The sequence below is a fragment of the Venturia canescens genome, chromosome 2, assembly GCF_019457755.1.
Source record: "Venturia canescens isolate UGA chromosome 2, ASM1945775v1, whole genome shotgun sequence".
NCBI classification, from domain to species: domain Eukaryota; kingdom Metazoa; phylum Arthropoda; class Insecta; order Hymenoptera; family Ichneumonidae; genus Venturia; species Venturia canescens.
Genome location: NC_057422.1, coordinates 3,312,473 through 3,335,091, shown reverse-complemented (window position 1 = coordinate 3,335,091; position 22,619 = coordinate 3,312,473). Strand labels below are relative to the sequence as shown.

The 22,619-nt window shown below is 36.0% G+C and overlaps 1 protein-coding gene across 2 annotated transcripts; it reads right to left on the bottom strand.

Annotated features, from left to right (window-relative positions):
* Positions 1-13,866: 13,866 nt before the first annotated feature.
* Positions 13,867-20,663, bottom strand: LOC122406578 (odorant receptor 67a-like). Of its 2 annotated transcripts, none has more exons than XM_043412110.1 (5): positions 19,798-20,663; positions 14,718-14,817; positions 14,490-14,594; positions 14,245-14,400; positions 13,867-14,152 (listed from the first exon to the last, which is right to left on the bottom strand). In XM_043412110.1, the coding sequence occupies exons 1-5, from the start codon at positions 20,559-20,561 to the stop codon at positions 14,102-14,104; spliced, it is 1,176 nt and encodes a 391-aa protein (XP_043268045.1). In that variant the 5' UTR covers positions 20,562-20,663; the 3' UTR covers positions 13,867-14,101. The 2 variants fall into 2 exon arrangements, with proteins under 2 accessions (XP_043268045.1, XP_043268046.1); XM_043412111.1 differs by having other exon boundaries at positions 14,532-14,594.
* Between the last annotated feature and the right edge of the window lie 1,956 nt (positions 20,664-22,619).

Sequence of the window (22,619 nt, the reverse complement as noted above, 5' to 3'; positions counted from 1 at the left end):
CGTAAATACGATCTCATTGATACGCTTCTGTGTCGAAACTTTTCTGAATTTTATTGTTTTTTAAATATTAATAATATTAATAATTACTAATAATATTATTTTAATATTTTAATAAATTAATATTGAGGTCTTACATACGTCCAGCAGTACCTAAAACGCGCCTAAAGAAAAACTGTTTTTAGAAGGGATAGAAATAGAAATTAATAATAGTATATTACACACCTAGGGAGGGAAAGTAGACTACTTCAAACCGCGGGTAGAATTGACAAGCGCGCAGTTTGAGGTGGTCTAATTTCACTCCCGTGGAGTGTATACTATTTTTCACCACACATGCACCGAAAATCCAACCTTCTGATTTCGGAAAGTTGAACTTTCGGCGCATGTGTAGTGAAAAAGTCATTTTTACTTTCAATTGATTTCAATTATTTTCAATTGATTGAAGGGCTCAGGGATTTCCAGGGACGTTAAGGAAGTTGAGGCCGTACAGTCATTTTTACCCAAAAATTATGACCTGTACCTTTTAAATGTTAGGCCAACTTACAGTCTGGCAATGTTGCATACACTTTAAAGAAGAGCCGGGGAAAAAAAGACAAAAAACTGGTGAAGGCTCAGTCGAAAACACGAATGGTGACGATTCTAGCCTCAAAAAACTTCACGGGAAACACATTATTATTAATATAATCTCAGCAAATCTCCTAATAAATCTTAAAAAAATGGACATTATCCAGCAAGCCTTGCTCATGTTGCCCAAAAAATTTCATATATTTAGGATCATTTTTAACGCAGATAACACTGAATGTGTTTTGACTTTCATAAAGTTACACGTTATTTGGCCCAAATTGTTATTGATTTTTCTCAGCAACGTCGTTCCTAAAGTGACTGAAAATTGAACTGATTTTTTTTTTTACACTTCACTTTATAAGATACAATCGGTTTAAAAGCGATGACATCACTTTCTTTCTAATGCCTCAACTTCCTTAACAAACTTAGTTTTCCAGATTTTTTTTCTCATTTGACTAAAAACTTTTTAGTCCAATGACTAACTCTTTTTACTCGTTTTTTTTTACTCGTGAAACGTGGTCCAACGTGGGACAGTCCTTTGCGACGATCATCAGAACATTATCCCGGTTCGTCTGAAATTAATCGTATGAAAAAAAAATAATTGTTTCTGAAGTTGATCGAATACTCGATCAACTTTCTGTTAATCAATAAAATGACTATTCCCGTTGTATCAATAATAATCAAACAAATGTTAATCAATAAAATGACTATTCCCGTTGATTCGCGGATTTTCAAAGAAAAAATCACCAGTTCAACTGAGTTTTCAAGAAAAAAAATCTTCGTTCGAGTGCTTGATTTTTATGCTTCCGATCAGCTCTTTGGATTTCATTGAAATCTGTCGAGTAGCTTCTGAATTTCATAAACCTTAAAAGAATACTTTCGAGAAAATCGCACTCGAAAACTATTGGTTGGAATGACTGAATTTCCAAATAATATTTCCGACGAATCGGTGTTTCTCACGCTCGGATCTTGTACCAAGAAAGCGTCATTGATAAATATAGATCGATAACAACAATGAATCGTTTCTAGATTCTTTCGGAGACGCAATTTCTGAAGCGTTCTCCATCAGTGAACAAACGTTTGGAGAAACGTGGACCAAGATAGCGAAGGCAAGAACTTGCATAACGAAGATGAATCAATTAATCACAATGTGGAGACGAATAATTTCGAGGTTTCATCCGACGAAGTTGCGGATCTTGTTTTGTTCCCGTTCCCCCTTACAAAGGGAGGATCTGATACAATCGCTAAGTTTGGTAAACAAAAGAACGCATGAGAGCGTCCCACAACTGGTCATTCCATAACAATACAAAAAATCAACCGATCCTTTGAGAAAAGCGAACTTTACGTCGGTGAAATATCAATGAGAGGGTGCATAATTGAATGGCCGATCTATAATCATCGTGGAAACTTTTATCACTGCTAGAAAACAACGTTTGAGTGTTTTTCTTTCAAATATCCAGAAGAAAAAGAGTTACAATTCGAAAATAAAATGAAGTTTGTTGGAAACTACAGTTTGGTGAAAAGTCATTTATTTTTCAAATTCTTACTCGAAAGGGATTCAAGTTGAGTTGAAAATTCGCACCTTTTTTTTCCAAGTTGGCCGGAGTATCGAGATCCGAATGAATTTTCATGGTTCATGCACTCTTGCTATGAAAACTTCGTCTATTTTTTCGTTTCTTGTACACAAAGATAGTGTGCATTGTATCCGCAATGATCGAGCCACCTCATTCGCCATCCGATGAAAAATAAATAAAATTCTCGTACTGGAAAATAAATGCTTTGATATTTATACTTTCGGGATCCTGAGACGAAATATCTATTGGCAAAATATTATTGATTTGAAATTATCCTCACAATCCAGTTATCTCTATTTGAAAATATTGTGACATATTTTCGTTTATTCAAAAATATTCTGCAAACAAGGATTTTTGCTTAATTGGATAATAATTTAATTAATTGAACGACTAATCGGATATTAATTGGACAATGGAAATATGAGTGGAAGCTCGATCCCTTCGTTGAATGAAATGTAATTTTAGTTTAAGGTAGATCATGCCTGACGGCTCGTGTTTTATGGATGTCTAAATTCGATCGATTTTACTTCCTAATTAAAGATATAACCACTTTAAATTAATTTCAAAGTTATTTATTCGAAATTGTCAATAAATTTTTTCAACTTATCTTCTGGTGAACGAAATTGCAAGTCATCAATTAATCGAGAATCCATCACTGACTGAACCCCAAATTTCATTCGTCCCTGGCGAAAATCCTATAGTTTTTTACGTCAAAAATCGCATTAGAGAGCTCGAAAGGAAAACACAAAGGGAAATGGATCGAGAATAAAGCGTCAATAAAAAGACAAAGTCTGTGACAGAAATGGTCCGAGCCAAGAAGAAACAAAATGCCGAAATAAACAAATGTGAGATTATACGAGTGCTCATTACCAATTTCATTCAATCTTTAAGCTAATAAATCTTTATTATTAGTAAGACAATCGTCTTGAATTTTTTCCCAAACCTTCATTATATGCTTCATTTTTATAGTGTACTTTTTCATAAACTTCGTAAGAAGGATTCATTCGTTATATAGAAAGATAAACGATTTTTAACGCATAGTCCCTGTGCATTTTTCTTCATATTTAAACAGCACGTTTATCTCAATGACCAATAAGACGAGCCCTTTAAAATTTGACATGCGCTTCAGTCGACTAGCCATTTAAACTCTGTGTAAATTTCAAGACTCTTAAGAAAATAATTTCATGCATGAACTACCTTAACCCGTTGTGAATGGCAACGAACGTGAGAAACAAATTAATTATTTCATTAGTATTTTTCTGAATGTTACGAACCTTTTCTCGAATGTTATTTAATTCTCGAGGATTTTTCAACTCAGAGAAATTGTGCCTCAGGATATTTTGAGTGGGTATATTGTTACGTGATCGAAGAAGACGTCCTCGAGCTGCACGCACCGCGCTTGTCAATTGTAATTTTAATTCCAAATATAAGCTGAATCTCACTCCCAGAATTTGCGTGGATTGTTCCTAAGACTGAGAGTTCACTCGTGTATAAATACTATTTGTACTAATTGATCCGATTCTAAGAATAATCATTCACCTTCCCTGGCCCCAGATAAATAAGAAAAGAGCATTTGTGAGGACACTGTCCGAGGCATGCGAGTGATACATTTTGTTATAGGGAAGATAATGAGGGCTTTGTTAGGTAGAGAAATCGTAATGACCAATTAGTCGCAATGTATCCTCGATATGAAATGTTACGAGTTTGAGGATCTTGAACCATTAAGGTCTGATTACACTTGCAGTGGGCGAAAAAATGTGATTCTCTTGATTTTTTTTCGACAAGAAGATAAACGTTTATCGAAAAACTGTGAACGACATTCGTTAGCACGTATGCTCACGTACTTGTACAATATTTTTCATCAAAAAATTTCTCAAAATGGTGCAACTCTAGCTGTATTCCAGTAGCAACTTTTTTTGAGCACCAGTAGCGGTGGATAACTAAAAACTATTAATCCAATCCATACCAAATTTATGCCACTTATTTATTATAATAATAGCTCGAGACTGGACGAAGAATTTGTAAAAATTTTGGTTTAATAAAATGGCGACAGTTTTAACAAGAAATTCATTTTTTGAGGTGCTAAATATTCGGTTTTTTTCTACAATTACGAACACAATACGAAATCCTTCGTCCAGGCCCTAGCTATTATTATAATAAATAAGTCGTGTAAATTTGGTATGGATCGGATTAATATAGTCTTTTAGTAATCGTGTCCACCGCAAAGGTATTTTTCAAAAAAGGCGATTCTGAGATAATCGCGTTTAAGGAAGTTGAGGCTGTACAGTCATTTTTTTTACCCAAAAGTTATGACCTGTACCTTTCAAAAGTTAGGCCAGTTTACAGTTTGGCAATGTTACATACACTTTAAAGAAATGTTGGGAAAAAAAAGACGAAAAACTGGTGAAAGCTCAGTCGAAAACACGAACGGTGACGATCCTAGCCTCAAAAAACTGCGCGGGAAACAGATTATTATTAATATAATCTCAGCAAATCTCCTAATAAATCTGAAAAAAATTGACATTGTTCAGCAAGCCTTGCTCATGTTGCCCAAAAAATTTCATATTTTTAGCATCATTTTTAACGGAGATATCACTGAATGTGTCTTGACTTCCATAAGATTACATGTTATTTGGCCCAAATTGTTATTGATTTTTCTCGGCAACGACGCTCCTAAACTGTCTGAAAATTTAACTGATTTTTTTTTACACTTCACTTTATAAGATGCAATCAGTTTAAAAGCGATGACACCATTTTCATTCTAATGCCTCAACTTCCTTAAAGATGGAAGTATTAGACGACCGCGCACACCGCGCGGTCGGTTGAAATACCCAGAGCTACGAATCTAATGCTCCAGTCTTTATGAAATTCGGTGGACATATTCTTCAGACACTGTACTTGAAGAATATCTAAACAAAAAAATTTCGATTTTTCCGCCCATCACAAGTGTATATAAGCCCTTAAATTCACGGGCAGATTTTGCGGATCAAGTGGGCGGTTTACAGGGCCATTATCACTAAAATTTGAGGTTGGCAGCCCTCGTTAGAGTCTGGGTCTCATTAGCATGAAGAATATTTTGAGTGACGTAAGACATTTACTGCCTCATACTACAAAAACGACGAAACGGAAGAAAAGCAACGATAATTATTTCTTATCGCAAACGCGCGTTATTGTACCCTATAATTCGTCCACACCTACGTTTTATCGCGTTTTTTTTGTCTCCGCTAATAATAAATAAACATGAAAATATCAGTGACTCAATCGGTCTCTCGAATAATAAAATCACAAATAGAGCAGACAATCGTCGATTCTAGAATGAAAACGTCCGCAAAATCCGGGGAGCTTTTAACCAACCAACGCAAAAGTTAAATGGAATATGAAACGAACTCCCACTGCTTGGCCCGCGCGTTACCTGCTGCGATGCTTGCCCAAGATCTTTCAACAGCTCAAATAATTCATGAAAAAATTAATCTAAAAGCTCCTATTCTCGTTTCGCGTACTAATTCCCGAATCAATTTTATCTCCGATTGCTCCCGACCCTCCGCACTCACTTCTTACCTCTTTCTCACATTCTTTCAGAATCAAGCGGAAGAAGGAGAACGAAAAATGCGTTCTACTTTCAAGTGATACGGGATTATAGATAAGAACTAGGGAAATGCGAGCAGCTGATCAGAGCTTTTCCATTGCCAATATATTTTCCTTCAACATTTCGCTAAATATGTTTATCCTAACCTCCTATTCGTCCACGCATTTAAAAAAAATGGCAGGAAATTCGTGGATCAAGTATCGTGTGATTAAGTTAATGTACCAGCGATTTTCCAACGTTCGTCGGTTCGCCATCCACCGAAAAAGTACCGGCACGAAAAGCGCAATCGAATCTCCGAATTATTTTGATTCGTCGATAAAACTGGTGACTAGAATTTTAAGACAATTCATGCACAAAACGATTTTCTTAAGACAGTCTTGAAATTTATACAGAGTTCAAATGCGCAGTCGACTGACACGCGTATCAAATTTTAAAGACTTCGTCTTATTGATCATTGAGATAAACGTGTTTAAATAAGAAGAAAAATACACAGGACTATGCGTAAAAAATCGTTTATCTTTCCATGTAACGAATGAACGCTTCATACGAAGTTTATGAAAAAGTACAATGAAGTATATTATGAAGGTTTAGGAAAAAACTCGAGAGGATTATCTTACTAGTAATAAAAATATATTACCTTAAAGATTGAACGAAGTTTGTAAAATGAGCTCTCGCAACCTCACATTTGCTTATTTCGGCATTTTGTTTCTTCTTGGCTATTATTTTATTAAAACTATTATTTTCGCCAGGTACGAATGAAATTTTGGGTTCAGTGATGGATCCTCGGTTAATTAATGGCTTGTAATTTCATTCGCCAAAAAATAAGTTGGAAAAATTTATTTACAATTTCGAATTAATAGCTCTGACATTAATTTAGAGTTATAATATCTTTAATTAGAAAGTAGAAATCGACCCAATTAAGACACCCATAAAATACGATCCTTCGGGCATGATCTACCTTAAAATGGTGATTGGAATTTCAAAAACTTTGAAGAAAAATCATTCGAATGATGAGAATGACACGAAATCTTGTGTCCAGCAAAATCGACTATGATTCCTCGGAAAGTGAATATTCGTGAAGTAACGCAATGGAGCGAATCTCTCTTGAAAGGATATGAACTCCGTGTGTGTACCCCCCTCGATCACCTGCGTTCACTCTCACGGTATATTGGATTTTGCTCGTCACTTTTATCAGACAGTTTCTTGCCACCGTGGACCCGAAGAAAAAATGTAAACCGTACAATAGTTAATGAACAACGTACGAAGAAAAGTGCGCGTTGCGTAAAGCGTAATTAATTCTTTATCGTTCAAAAGATCAGACGCTTTTTCTCCGCTCCACGGAGACTCGGGAGCGGGGAAAAACAAAAGTTTTGAAAAGAAAACGAGCCGTGGATAAAGAAGAGACGAATCATTGTAGCTGCGACGAGAGTCTGTGGCGGATCAAGGATTTTTTTCATATTAGAATCCGCTCGAATTCCCTGCCGTTTCCTTTCGATCTACGAAGCACGAAATTTTCATTTGTTCTTAACGTGCCGAATGAAAAATTGTTCTCCCAATACGCTCGTTAGATCAAATAGACGAAAAATTTGTTGAAATTATTGTAGCTTCCCGGAGGTCGAGAAGGCTTTTACTTTCGAGCACGGTACGATGCGCCCAGTTGCACAGATGGGCCATGCACTTGCGTACCGTCCTGATATGTGCCATCACCGAATTTACATGATCGGTCGAGCGGGAAACTACAAACGCAATTTTCGAGAATTCTGAGTCGAAAAATACGATTTTTCGACTCAGAAAAATGGAAATGAATTGGGAATTACGGGGCTTCCGATGCATTGTTAATGGAGTAGCATTGTTTATTGAAATCGACGAGTTAGTGAGTTACTCGACCCTTCAAATTGGGCCAGCACGCCCAAATTTTTCCTCCAGTTTCTACATTTTTTTCTTCCCCTTAAAAAAGTGTGAATTTACGTTCCCGCTTTCACTCAACTTCCACCTCGCATCGTTCCCCATCAAATTAAGGTATTACACTCCTCCGTTTTTCCAAACGATCGCTAATCACAGCCGTTTCACACTTCCGGGATAAAAGAACGTTTTTTTTCAATTATCTCTCGCATTTTGTCTAATACCTTGCAACGCGAGTTGCAGCGTTCTTGCTCTTTTCACGTGAAACAAAGCGACGCAGTAATTCACGCGAGCTCCGTCGTTCTCTCAGTATTTGTACGTCGTACATAGCTTATTACACATAAATATTTCAAATAGTTTGCACTTATCTGCCCCCGGGAGAGGAGACGAGGCTCGAAGGAAGTTTTTCACTCAATGGGGCCTCCGTGTGTATGTACTCCATCGCGAAAAAATGCGCTCATTCATATCCCCACACAATGAGCTTCATCATATTCCTTCACCGAGTGCGATGCTTCGAAATACGTAAAAATTCTCTCATGCATGTAATGGCGAATGGAGATAATGTGAAAACAGCTTGTTATTATTGCACGTCGAGAAGAGAGCGAACAAAGGTGATATTTTTGTGCAATACATCAGCGATGGGACTGCGTCAAAGATGAGAAAGAAGCTATTTCGACGCGATTTCATAACGGCCGCCTCTCCGTTTCGAGAGGATCGGCTCTCGATGTTGCTGTAACTGACCTATGCAATATTCCGATGGAGTCTCAGAAAGAGCGCAAAATGCTGGTGCAAAAGCGTGTATTATCCAATTATATGTTGAAAACCGCAGGATCAAAGGGGCGGTTGGAAAATCAACTGGAACGATTCTCGTTCCAGTCGTCGTTTTCGACGTGTGTCGTCGTTTTATTTTTCCAATCGATTCTTATTTCTGTTTTTGGAGTTTTAATTCTTTATTAAATGCTCGGTAACTTGACCTGAAATTTCGCCAATCCATTCGCATGCACTTTTACTTTACTATTATATAAAATCAGTTATTTGTAGAATATTCGGGTTCGTGAAAGGAATACCTTAATTTCTCGGGATTGCTTCCTAAATATATCGCTATTTCACACGATGTATAGTCTCGTATTGTTTGTAACGATTGTTTAGATTTGTAATAATAGGTCGTGTCTACCTTTTTAGCTTTGTTCAGTTCTTCTTCTGTCAATGTTGAATACGTTCTTTTGTAATTGTCTACTATTATGATTTTCAATGCAGTTTTTATAAGATGAAATGGATTCTCGTTTATTCTGGTAGGTGATGGATACACTTTGCTGACTTTAAGAATCGTCCTTTCTATTGGAGGAAATTCAATTAGTAGTACAAATCTGATTTTGGATGTGTATTTCAACAAAATGGTAATTTCACTGCTTTTTAATAAATTTATTGGAAAACTTAATCCTTTTGAATGCAATGAATACACCTGAGTTTTATTCGCTGCCTCTCCCAGCCGACTTACCGTCTCCTACGACGAGGCGCGGAAGCCTCGGGAAGTCTTGGAACTCGTTGACGTGGTTAAGTTGAATGAAAATATAAAATTATACGTTATTCCGCGAAGAGGCTCGCGATGCTCGGTTAGACACGAGCTCCCATCCGTGGCAAACGCTCGCTGCATCTAACGGCACTGTGTATTTTGCATCGCGCGCGCGCGCGTGCGATATGCACATCGAGCACATGCATAAGTCTCCCGGATAAGCCAACACGGATCATGAGACTGGCCAGAAATAATGGAGAATGAGGGAACGAGACTGTTTGAGTACGTACGCGAACGAAAAATCGATGAAAAAGTATAGAATTTGAAATATTGAAAACAAGCCAAAAGTCAGAAAAGTAATACCGATCGAGAGGTTTTCAACGAGCATTTTACTTTCGAGAAAATTCTATAAAGTGCTGCCACTCGTAAGCTTATAAGGCTTCGATTTCAGTCACCGAATCATCAAATATTCAAATCTCTAAAACTCAATTTAAAACCGGGTTACAGACACGGCGGGGCTCCGGATACGTGCTCGGACGAGGCAAAAGATACAAAAATATGCTCCGTCCTTAAACACTCGCAATCCAGTATTTATGGAGCAGTGATGAATAAATTGTAATCTCAATGCAAAAGTTGTCTGTGTCCATCCGCGTTATGTCATGGAATTAAGATATTTATGAATCGTTCGATTATAAAGGATCCAAATACTTTTTCATTCTTCATTAAGGGCGGAGTAACGTAAATTCGGTGAAAAAAATTTCAACAATTTTTTTAGACGCTACAGATAATACAAATTTATTTTATTGATTATGATATCATAACACAATATATAAACAAGATTTCCTGAATTTTAAAAACTCGAATATCAATAATTAACTCGACGGTAGCAGAGGCACTTCGGAAGAAAGTTGTCCACCGACGAACAGTGTAAACCAAAATCTACTCGATCGATCCTTTTGAAATTTGGCATGGTACTTTCTTACACAATTGACCAGGTATCTACGAGAGCTTTTTTCAATTTTTCATAGTTATTAATTTTACAAAAACAAATAGGCTCTTTTGTTAGGCGAAAATCAGTGTTTTTACTTCCAAGTGTCACAAAACATCGAAAAAAAAGAAATTCTTTCGTAGATACCTGGTCAATTGTGTAAGGAAGTACCATGCCAAATTTAAAAAAAAACGGTCGAGCAGATTTCGATTTATACCGTTCACCGATGGACCATTTTTTTCTGAAGTGCCTCTGACGATTTGCTACCATCGAGTTAATTATTGATGTTCGGGTTTTAAAAATTTCGGGATTATTGTTTGTATATTGTAATATGATGTCACAATAATTAAAATTGATTCGCTACTACCTGTAGCGTCTACCGGGTTTTTTGAAAGCTTGATCTGCCGTGAGGTTGGCAGAACATAAAATGCCCGAAGCGCCACTCGTTTAGTATACAATTTTAACTAACCACGCAAACATCATCCATAAACTGTTGAGAAAGCCTAACTTGTTTGGGTCGTCACTGAGCGGCAAACAATGACCAGAGAGAATATTTTCGAATGCGTTTAAACGATTTACACTCTCGTAATATGCGCTCTTCTCCATGCTCGCTAATCTTGAGATCTAGTAAAATATACTTGAAACAAGTATATTTTACAAATCTATAGTAAGACGAAGACGAGTCGCTACTAGAGTCTTTACCGCAAGCAGAGTGGTTTCGAATGGTTTTCCAAAATTGTTTCGCCGATATTTAATAAATTACAGCGTTTTCAAAGATGTTATTAGTTCACGTATTTTTCATTATTTTTTCTCTTTCGATCGTGACTAATTAAACCTCTGTAACTTAACGCATATAAGAAATATATCAATTTCATTTTTCAATATCGTCGAAAAAAGGTGGCATTTTTCGCACACATTTTCTGACCTTCAGCAGTTGCTGTCTAGTGACACTAGTTGTATCTAGAAATTCTGGTAATATGTGACACTGTGTTCATTGATGTGACAACCCATACCATACTTCATACATATACAAAACAGTGACAGCTGTGCTCGAATATATAAGGTTATAAAGATCGCGGGTGATTAATTTGTTTTTGGTTCATGTTCGTTAGTATGGAGATATATATTTAAGAAAGATCGGGATTTCTTGTTATGTTTTTTGAGTTTACCCTTAATAGTCACACAGGGTATATTGGACCCCAGCCGTTTTTCGACCGACGATATACCAGCAAATAGAAACTTCGAGAAAATGGGACTTGTGGTGCCCTCGCTCAATAGTTCGAACCTTTGAGAAGAGAGCCTCATCGTTATTATTTGAAAGGGCCCGTTAGATTAGTTTTGGTAGTCAATCATGTCAGACCGTGCGAAAATCTGGGGTCCGATCTACCCCAGCGTGACAAATTTAACTAATACTACCTGAAAGCGTGATTTCTCAGGTTTATAGAACGAGTTGATTTTTTTTTCTAATTGAAAATTACGATTTCTACATCAATTTTTGTGATAAAAGTCATTTTTCCTGCATTCTTTTCTTTGACATTTTTTTTAATATTAAAAATAACACGAGTAGAATAAAATCGTTATGGTCATTTCTTAAAAGTTTAAATTACATTGCAGTATTTTTATTTTTTTTTTTTTTACATTTTTTAAATTATTTATCGTTCCCCAAAGTGAGTGGGGTACTTTGGACCCCGTGTAACTATTATGCCAGAAACTTGAGGTGTGACTAGTAAGGGTTAATAATGACGGCTTTGAGATTATTAGGCATCGAGATTTTTTTAAAACTTCAGAATTTGGAACAGCTGTGTAAATGCGAATATTAAAGAAAAATTTCACTCCCAAAGATGTTAATGGAGTGCACGATTAACTACCATCTGCTAGCTTATTGGACTATTTTTTGGATTGACTACTATCTGCTAGATTAGTTTGAACAAAATTTCGAACTGTCCCAAATTTTACTCAATGGACCAGTCCTCAAGGTAAGTTATAAAAAATCACGATCAAACCGTTTTCAAAGGTCATTATACAAGTATGTTGAGAACAGGTACTTCTTCATGGATTTTTGCAGATGATGCTAAAATTGAGAAAAAAAAGTAGGCCGAGGAATGCTAAAAATGGTTACACATTTTTTTTGGAACAAACTAAAAATAAGATTTTTAACCAAGCAACTATTTCATGTGCAAATTATTTTAGACTACATATTGACATACTTTGCTATAAAACAGGGAAAAATGCTGATCGTTTTGCATCATCCGAGTACTTACACAATAAATTGACATGTTTAATACACGAGCTATGAATTCAATACAAAAAGTCGACAAATCCCCGCCAAAAAACACCAAAAATGCTGTAAAAAAAGCGAGACAAGTACATTTACTTCCCTCGTCGTTAAAGTCGTTAAATGAATGAAACCGATGAATAAAAAGCACCAATAAGCAAATACATTCAACTTATTAACCTTGAATGAATATTTTTTAAATTAATTGAAAGTATAGGAAATCGTGTGATCCATCACCTTAAGAGGATGGATCAATCGGTATATCGCACGTGAGTGCGAGAGAGAAAGAGGCAAATTTCGAAATCGAAATTCTTTGACACTGTTTAACCGATTAAAAAAAGGCTCTGTCAGTCGATTTTTGCCATCGTTCTGCGTAGGCTGACAGAGCCTTTTTTAATCGAAAAAATATAAATTAAAATTCGAAAATTCCAAGTGAGGTTAGTCGACTGATCCATACTCTTAATATTAGTAAGAGGAATAATAGGAGGATTTTGTGAAGTGTGAGCAGAAGTATTAATTAAGGAGGGTGGATAGCGACGATACAATGTTGCCATGCTAAACCATGTTAAATACATTAAAAAATTCAAAATGATCAGAATTTTATAAAATTTGGTTAACATATTCTTCAGTGCCAAATTTGACAATACAAATTTTTTAAGATTTTTTTTTGTACAGTTATCGAGTAATTGATCACTAAAGTTCACGTGTATAAGCATAGCGTTTCCATATATATAGGTATACATTCCGGGCATAAGAAATTAAAATCTGCTTTAATGCGTAATTACTCGATAACTAAGTAGAAGAAAATTTTGAAAAAAATTGTGTTTTCGCACTTGTTTTTGAAGAACATTATCACCAAATCTGATCAATTTCTTATCATTTTGACGAATGTACCCACCCTCCTTAAAAGAGAATTCAAATTGTTATCTGGTATTGGAGAGGGAGATGGAAAACCTGGTTGAATTTCCGTGTGAAGTGTAGGTCTCAATAAGGCATGGAATTCCTCTCTGTTCGTACGACGGTGATTATCCAAATTTTCACGAAGAGTCTGTCTGATGTCGTTCATAATTTCATTTCGAAGATTCATTTTCATTTCGATGAATTCCGCAGAAATTTCTTGACGGAGTTGATTTGTTTCATTATTTCTTGTTGGAGATGAATGAGAACGATAACTAGAGGTGTAAAGTTGAGGATTCTGGTTCTTTTTTGAAGAATTTTGTTTCTTTCGTGACGTTTTTTGTTACTTATTGTCATCACTGAATATCACTTTTTGATCATTTCAATTTTTATCGGTTTTTTTTACTTCTGACACCAATGTTATGTGTGGGCGAAATAAAATAGTCAACTCAATTTTAATAGAGATTGGGGTGGTTTATTTGGTTACAAATGTAATACGTTGTATCTTGCTTGAGGTTCGTATCTTGAATGAATTCTTGATCTTGTTGACTTCCAAAAGACAATCGTTGTCAAGAGGCACCAGATGTTCGTTTAGTTAATACAAATATATATGAGAATTTAAAAGAGGGAAACCGTAACAATATTTATAATCCAAATAGTAACTCTCGAGTCCGATCTAGTTGCATCAATAGTGAAAGAAGTTTTATAGTTTTGTGACTCCCAATACTAAGTCGCGGTTATCATAGCTGCGACACGAAATTAACATGGAACGTTTCAGTTAATTTGATGCAGCAAAGCACGACATTCATTTGATGTTGAGTAGAAGTAAGCAAACTGAGTACGATTTGCTCAAAATCTGTACCGTAAAAAAATATAGATATTGAATAAGTAGTCATTGAGATAAAACTGAATAATTGTATCGAAATAAACGAAGTATTTCTCATTTACCAATGCCAAAGTTGGAACGACGAGATCAACGATTCGATAAGCGCTGACACGACATTCCATCTGGCTGCTGAGTTGAAGAATGAAAAAGATTTTCTGCACGGTCTTACTCCGAGTATACCAATTTTCGTGAAATGCGTCATCCGTAACAGACGTGCTCTACGATCGAAAATCGTGAATTTCAATAGAAATTTTGTTCAAAGATAAGAATAGTGATATTTCTTTTGTTTTATTCAATCAAAATTTACTGCATCGACCAATTCTTGAATGCTGGAGCAGAATATAAATACCAGCAATATGCGAAAAAATATGTAAATCATGTAGGTAAACTTTTCGACGATGGCATTTCCGAACTACAAAAGAAAAACTGGTAGTTAGTTGGGAGTTATAAGGAATACGGAAATGCTGTTGAAATGTGAAAAATAAAAAAAAAACATTCACACAAATGAATATTTTATTAATCGAGCGGAACTTACTGTTATTACTCCGTAAGCTAGAAAACAGAATTCCATAATGCAAGTAATGTACGTTACGCCGATATGAAACGCCAATATTCCGATGAGCGTTTGCCCAACTCTACAAAAATATGTCATATTTTTGTAATTAAAAATTTTTATGGGTTTTCATGATAACCAGTTAGTGAATTTAAACAATTATCATATAACGAGAGACAAAGTGAATTTTACTCCTTACGGAAGTGCATATTTTTTTAGATGTATTTTTACAAGGCGGTGTCCGGTTACATTTAAAGTTATGAGCCGTTCAGTCTTTAATCAGTGTTCGGACAGATTTTTGGCACATTCGTTTAAGGAGGGTGGCTACGTTCGTCAAATTGATAAGAAATTGATGAAATTTGGTGATAATGTTCTTTAACATCAAGTGCGAAGACACAATTTTTTTCAAAATTTTCTTCTGCTTAGTTATCGAGTAATTACGGATTAAAGCAGATTTCTTATGCCCGGAATGTATACCTATATATATGGAAACGCTATGCTTATACACTTGAACTTTAGTGATCAATTACTCGATAACTGGACAGAAGAAAAATCTTAAAAAATTTGTATTGTCAAATTTGGCCCTAAAGAATATGTTCACCAAATTTTATTAAATTCTTATCATTTTGAAATTTTTAATGTATTTAACATGGTTTAGCATGGCAACATTGTATCGTCGGTAGCCACCCTCCTTAAGTCATTAAGCATTTTTTAACGTTGACTAGGGTCTATCACGCGCGCTTCTGCGCGCGAGTGGTTTCCTAATGGCGCCGCAGCGCTTCTTTTATTGCAAAAGCATCTTGAAACCAACCTATTTTGGAGCAGTTGAATAAGAATAAACACGGGTACAGGGAGACGGCTCCACAGTTTTCGGTGTCTAGGCATATTTCTCTACGGTTTTTGGTACTACATTGACAGCTCCATGGTTTTTTTACCATGGAATAATTGTGTAGTCAGAAATTTTTGGGTCCCTTTCAATTGTATAGCGAAACAAGACTCTAAAAGTATGGAGTTGAAAACGAGTACAAAGTGTATGTAACAAGTTCTAACACTTTGAGAATCCATGGACTTGGTTCGTTGCGACAGAATCTCCAATATTTGAATGTGAAATGAAACCAATCATTCTCTGGATGAATGCTGTCGTATAATTTCGTTTTTTGTGATTGATTTTTATTTGAATGAAAAGTGATGGGCCGGACCAGTACTTTTAATACATATTTAAACATAATTTGTACTGATACAAAATCGACGTCGAGTATATTGCGAATAATACGAGAGGATCCTGAAAGTCTGAGAAGAATCGATTTTCATCTAAGTCTCTGCCACCATAGAGTATCAAATTACTATAGCTTTGATGGGATTTTTTTGGATTTTATCATAAATTTTAGTGCTGCACGTAACTCCAATGGCAACTCTTTTGATTCATTAAAACTTTTTCAAGTTCCTGACAGTTCCCGTAGGAATGATAATTCGAATTACCATTAAATACTTGGTCTCGAATTGATATCACAAACTTTAATGTTGCACATAACTTAGATGGAATTTTTTTCAATTGATTTAGCTGTTAGAATAAGATAAAAAGAATGAAGAATCGGTTTCCAAAATGTTTCCAAACGCGATTTTTCGGTTTTTTATTTCTTACGTTTTATTTGATTTTTTTTTCACTTTAAAAAATAATTACAGATTTGTATTTTTTTTAATATCATGTTTTGGTTAAATTTTTGTCGAATTGTTGTGTTGAAATTATTTACAGTTGGTTTCATAATTGTTTTTATGAAATTTTTTTTCTTCACATTTCTCGGGATATGATCAGGAAACAAGGGATCATTAATGTACCTGTCCCAACCTTCTTTCCCTAGGGGAATTTTTGGGATTTTATATCACGTTTTTTTTCTCAAAAGTCCTGCAACCTTGTTTCGCGGATTACATTAAGTTGGGCTAACTACAATCGCGCTAAGTTCAAAAAATAAAAATAAAAACTATATACTTTGTAATCAGAAAATTCAAAATTCGATTGAAGTAATCTTTTAAAATATGTTCACATACCCGACAAAAATACTCGTCACATCGATATAATCTTGTAATGCCTTACCTATTTGTTTTGAAAAATTGAAAAAAGAAATTAACTTTTAAAAGACAAGATTTTCAACATTTTCAATATAGTCGTAATAGTGAAAAATTCTATTCTATCTCATGTGACTTGCTATTGATGAACTCAAGAACAAAAATCAACAGAGTGTGGAATGCGAAATTGAAACATTGATCGATTTATCGATCGATGGCACAGATGATTCTTGGGATATTTCGTTGGGCTAAAAATCCCTCACAAACTGTCAGTACTTTATTGTCTTGAGATCATCTAATTGTATCGTACAATTTCGTCAGAAGCCAAGAAATAACTCTACATACAATCCGGAATATGGAAGCTATTGAAACACTTAACGTGATCTATCAGTTGTTCAGTCGGTAAAAATCCTGCTGCACGTTTTATTCCGAGTAGGTTAATATTTGAAAGAAAATATGAGTTACACGCTATTCTCATTTTATTAGAGAACAAGGTGTAACTTTTATTTTTCTCAAAAAGTCAAGGATGTCCGAGTAAAACGTGTAACCATTTTGCAGCCATCTCTCTCGCACTCACGCAAGCACCACGCAAGTGATAGATCACCTTAATCGATCTGCAATCGTTCTTAGAGGTTCAGTATTTACTATAAACCACAAGAATATGAGGAAGCATATTTTTGCCGGAATTGGTTTCATGCCAAAAAGTTGCTTAGGAATGAATTGCTGTAGTTCATCTGCAATTAAATTATTATTTAATTTTTCATTTTGTGTCACTTGGCATAAAATTATTCTCATAGCATAATAAAATTATATATCAAAAATGTGTGCGAAAAAATGCAACATTTTTTGATGAAATCAAAAAATAAATAATTAATATATTTTTAATGCGTTAACCTACGGAGTTCGTAGAGGTCGCGATCGAAAGAAAAAAAATAAAAAATACGTCAACTTGCAGGATTCTCTGAAATGCTGTAATTATTTAATTATTACAGAAATAAGTGTTGAAAGTTTTCCAAAACAGATAAAAAAAAACACTCTCGCTCCTGTAAAGACTCTCTAGAATCGACTCATCATACATAAATGTACTTGTCTCAGAGTCGCTACCGCGACTCTAAATATAAGCATCGCGCTACGATCGAAACTTGCCCAGATCGTAGCGATACTCAGCCCATGGTAAAAGCCATACCCTGCAGTGCCTAGCCATACCTTTGCCACGACCTCCCAGGCCTTTTTTTCGTAGGTAAGTCTTTCTTAACAGTTTTCGACGTCTAAATCGACGGCTCCAGAGTTTTCGATGTTTAGGTTGAAGTTGTCGTAGTTTATGAGGTTGAGATCAACCCCTCAATGATTTCGAAGTTCACATGAATGCTGTCATTGGTTTTCGATGGCCAGGGGGACGTTTTCATGGAGTTCAGTGTCTAGATCGACAGCTTCATACTTATCGGTTTCCGATAATATTTTTTCATGGCCTTCTGTGGCCTCGAAATCTTCCGTGCATTGAAGACCATAAAGTCGTTGATCTGGATATTGATAACGATAATGAAATACACCTACACATCGAAAACCATTAAGCCATCGATCTAGACATCGAAAATTATAGAGAAATATACCTAGATAGCGAAAACTACGGATAAATATACCTAGATATCGAAAACCATAGAAAAATATACCTAGACCTCAACAACTATGCAGCCGTCGACCTAGATAGCGAAGACTATGGGAAATGTTGTACCTAGACATCGAAAGCTATGGAGCCGTCAACCTAGATAGCGAAAACTATGAAAAAATATACTTAGACATCGCAAAATATGGAGCCGTCGACTTAAACAGAAAAAACTATGGAAACCTTGTCCTGGACATCGAAAACGATGAAGTCGTTGACTTCGACAACGAAACCCTTGCAATTATCGACGTGGACATCAAAAATTGTGACAAAGTCCACCTGGATCTCGACAACTAATAAGAACCGTCGATGTAATCACTGAAATTTGAAAAAATCAACCCGGACCACGAAATTACGGACCCTGCGATCTCGTTTTTCACATTATGTATAGTTTTTCTCATGCTTCATACTAACGATTCACAATTTCAATTCTTTGTGAAATCAGTGTATCTTCAGATCTGTCCTACGATAAATCTATTATTATTCGAAACTAGGACGTAATAAAAATCAATTCTCATTTTATTTGAATGCGAATGTAATCAGAAGCATGATATTCCATTTCAAGCCGAAATGTATTTAAACGAAAAATAATTTCTCGTTTCGAGCTAAAAACAAGCGGAGACTGAACAACCATGTCTTATGTTATTTTATACACGAATAAAAATATTTTTTTATTCGAGTGTGTAGCTTATCTTTGGGTCATATCATTTAACGCTGTTGAGAAAAAAAGACGTGATCTGATTCGTTTTGATAAAATTATTGAAAAAAGTGTTACTCTGATAGAAACGTATAACAGCACGCGTATTCACGCAACTGTCAAACCGACAGGGACTCGAATAAATAAACGAATAAAATGACAACAATCCCTCTCCGTTGGTAACCAACTTTGGCGTTACTCGCCAACTTTTTAGGGGTGGGTATCAGAAATTAGAATGCCTGTTCGAAATTTTAGTCGTTCTTACTTCTGATCCCCACCCACTTTTTAGAAAGGTATAAGAGGACGAGTGTTTTTATTACTATTTCATTTCGTTAAAACGGTGTCGACCATCGATTTTTAAAATTCGAATGTATGTTAAACTTTCAAGGACGGGGATTTTGACATGAAAATCGACTTTTTTTACACGAAATTTGTGCATAATATCGATGAATTTTTCAAGTAGAGAGCCCGACCAAACTAGTAATTGATATTTCGACCAGACCCGTCCTCCAAAGATTAAAGTACACGGGTACTGAATTTATTTTTTGTTGAATGGCAATAAGATTAAATTTGTCCCAAAACTCCTCGGCTAGTATGAATAATAATTTTGATCTATTTGAAAAAATGTGTCTACCTACTTAATGACGGCAGAATGATGATCAACGCATTCACGGAGTGCAGTTATTACAGACAAGTCGTCCCTTGGATCGTCCTTTTCACTAAACGCTTCAGCTATTCGTATGCGAACGTATTTATATTGACCCATTAATACGGCAATATAATGAATGACATATAAATATATAGCGATCACTCCAGTATGTAAGATGCAACCACCGACAACTTGTATAGCAACACCGGCTGCGAAAACACTCCTTCCGAATGGTTCACCGGGTAAGTAAGCAGGTACCGTAAAATCGGCGTACGTGAATTGTTCGCTCTCGAAAATTCGAAAAATTGGTGCTGCTGGAAAAAGGACTACAGGGAAGAGGCCTGCAATGAAGAAAAAGCTAAGGCCCGCGTTGTAATGTTTCACCGTTTGACAAACACATTGTCTCAAATCATCGCAATCGATGAGAATGAGATTGTAATTCTTGATCAATTTGCGAAGATCACTTCGTCGAAAATTAAGATACAAAAGAGGAATCAACACTTCGATAGTGAGCATCGCGATAGCACCAGATTTCTTGAAAGCTTGGTCTGCCGTGAGGTTGGCAAAATGCAAAGTGCCCAAAACGGCAGTCGTTAAGTATAACATTTTAACTGACCACGCGAACATCAACCATAAACTGTCGAGAAAGCTTAACTTTTTTGGGTCGTCACTGAGCGGCAAACAATGACCAGAGAGAAAATTTATGAATGCATTCAAATGATTTACACCCTCAAAATATGCGTTCTTCTCCATGCTCGCCAATCTTGAGATTTTATCAACTGAAGTTATTAAACTGTAGTTTGAAAAGTGTAGTAGTGCTACTGCTGGTAAAATCTCTAATCTTCTGTTCAGTTACGCTTCTCGATGAAGACTGACGAGGTGAATACTTTCGTACTTGAAGCTACCAGCTCTCGTGTAATTAATCATTCTATTTGTCAACGTTGTCAGGTTTCGAGAAGTACGAGCCAACGGTATGTATTCGACGGGAAATAGATTGAAAAAACTTTAAAGAGAATGAAAGAGAAGCACCCTTGTTCGTTCGAACGCTATATGAGGCTTCTGTTCTTCCTCTATTGGGAACATTTTCATGTTTTTTTCCCTGCAAATTTCTTTAGGGTGATACCTACTCCGATTTCTCTCGGAGGTATCGATCTCTTCCGTTCCTAACCGTTGACAACAATTACAATACTTTTTTTACATAGTTTCGGAACAACACTGAGACTCAGTCGTATAATTAACTTTCCTTTGAAGAGAATGCGATGTAGAAATGTTTATAATATATTAACGATAAGTACGTGATTCAATACCGGAGTAGGAAACAAAAAATTTTGAAAGGGGGATGACAAGAAAGGGATCAGAAGAGAGAGGGGAGCATGAGCTGACAAGCTGGGAGTTAGATTTATTGATTTTTATTCAGTTTGAATTTGTTCTTCATCAAGTGACGATCTTTGGTCTCACTGCAAACATCTGTTCGGAACGGAGAGGAAGTTGATTACATTGAAGTCTTGCTGTTCCACCGAATCATTGGGTTTATATTTTTTCATTATCGATCTTTTTTTTGCCTTCTCCGGGATGGCGTACAATATGTTCCTCATATTTATTTAAACACTTTTCCGTATCAATGTCGAGCTTTTTTCATTTCTTTTGGACTCTTTTCATAAATGTCCGAGAAAAAAGTTGTGAGTCTCAAATTAGAATAACAGTGCGATTTCATCAGAAAAACTTAACACAACACATTTCGCGAGTTTATACTTTTTTTTAATGAACGAGCCGTTAGGTCGATCGCTTTGAAAGTTCTCTGCAGGCGATTTTAATCTCACGCATGAAGGATTTCGAGCCAGTCACTCACGCTTTTGCATAGCAACAAAAACTATTTTGAGCAATCGCGCAGCTCTATGCGCTATGCTATTATTCTGTGCAAAAAGCTCTGGCTAATGCACTGCATCACAGTCGAGAAAGTATGTGAACCGTGATGAGCTCGTTCATATTACCACCAGAGGGAAAGCTCCATATCGGCGAGGTTTTCTGCAATTTTCCCTTCGCCCTCAGCGACCGCGATACGTTCTAAAATGAATTAGCTGCTGCTGCTGCTGCACTGGCAAGATTTTTGAAAAGATGGAATGAGAGGATGAAAAGAAAGACCCTGATCAGGAGCAATGAAAATTGGCTCGAATTCCAATACAAAAAAAAGTGAGTGTGCCTGAGATCACACACCCCCCCAAATGGGGTTCCACCTTGACGGGTCCACCTTGTCATAGCGGTGGCAGGGCTTAAGGAGGGTGGCTACCGACGATACAATGTTGCCATGCTAAACCATGTTAAATACATAAAAAATTTCAAAATGATAAGAATTTAATAAAATTTGGTGAACATATTCTTTAGGGCCAAATGTGGCAATACAAATTTTTTAAGATTTTTCTTCTGTACAGTTAACGAGTAATTGATCACTAAAGTTCAAGTGTATAAGCATAGCGTTTCCATATATATAGGTATACATTTCGGGCATAAGAAATCTGCTTTAATGCGTAATTACTCGATAACTAAGCAGAAGAAAATTTTGAAAAAAATGGTGTCTTCGCACTTGACGTTGAAGAACATTATCACCAAATTTGATCAATTTCTTATCATTTTGACGAGTGTAGCCACCCTCCTTAAGGTAATGGAGCAGTCGCTATCTCGCCACCGTGAGTGCGAGAGAGATAGCTGCAATTTTCGAAATTGAATATCTGCGACACGGTTTGATCAATAAAAAAAAGCCCCTGTCAGCGTATTTTTGCCATCTTTCCGCGTCCGCTGACAGAGCCTTTTTTT

Bases quoted from the DNA above. Each gene is read 5' to 3' on its own strand.
- LOC122406578 (XM_043412110.1), bottom strand. From the start codon at position 20,561: ATGGAGAAGAACGCATATTTTGAGGGTGTAAATCATTTGAATGCATTC. The intron at 14,595-14,717 runs GTAAGTTCCGCT...TTTCTTTTGTAG, and splicing joins TAGCTTACGGAGTAATAACA to TTCGGAAATGCCATCGTCGA. The intron at 14,153-14,244 runs GTAAATGAGAAA...TTTACGGTACAG, and splicing joins TCGTTCCAACTTTGGCATTG to ATTTTGAGCAAATCGTACTC.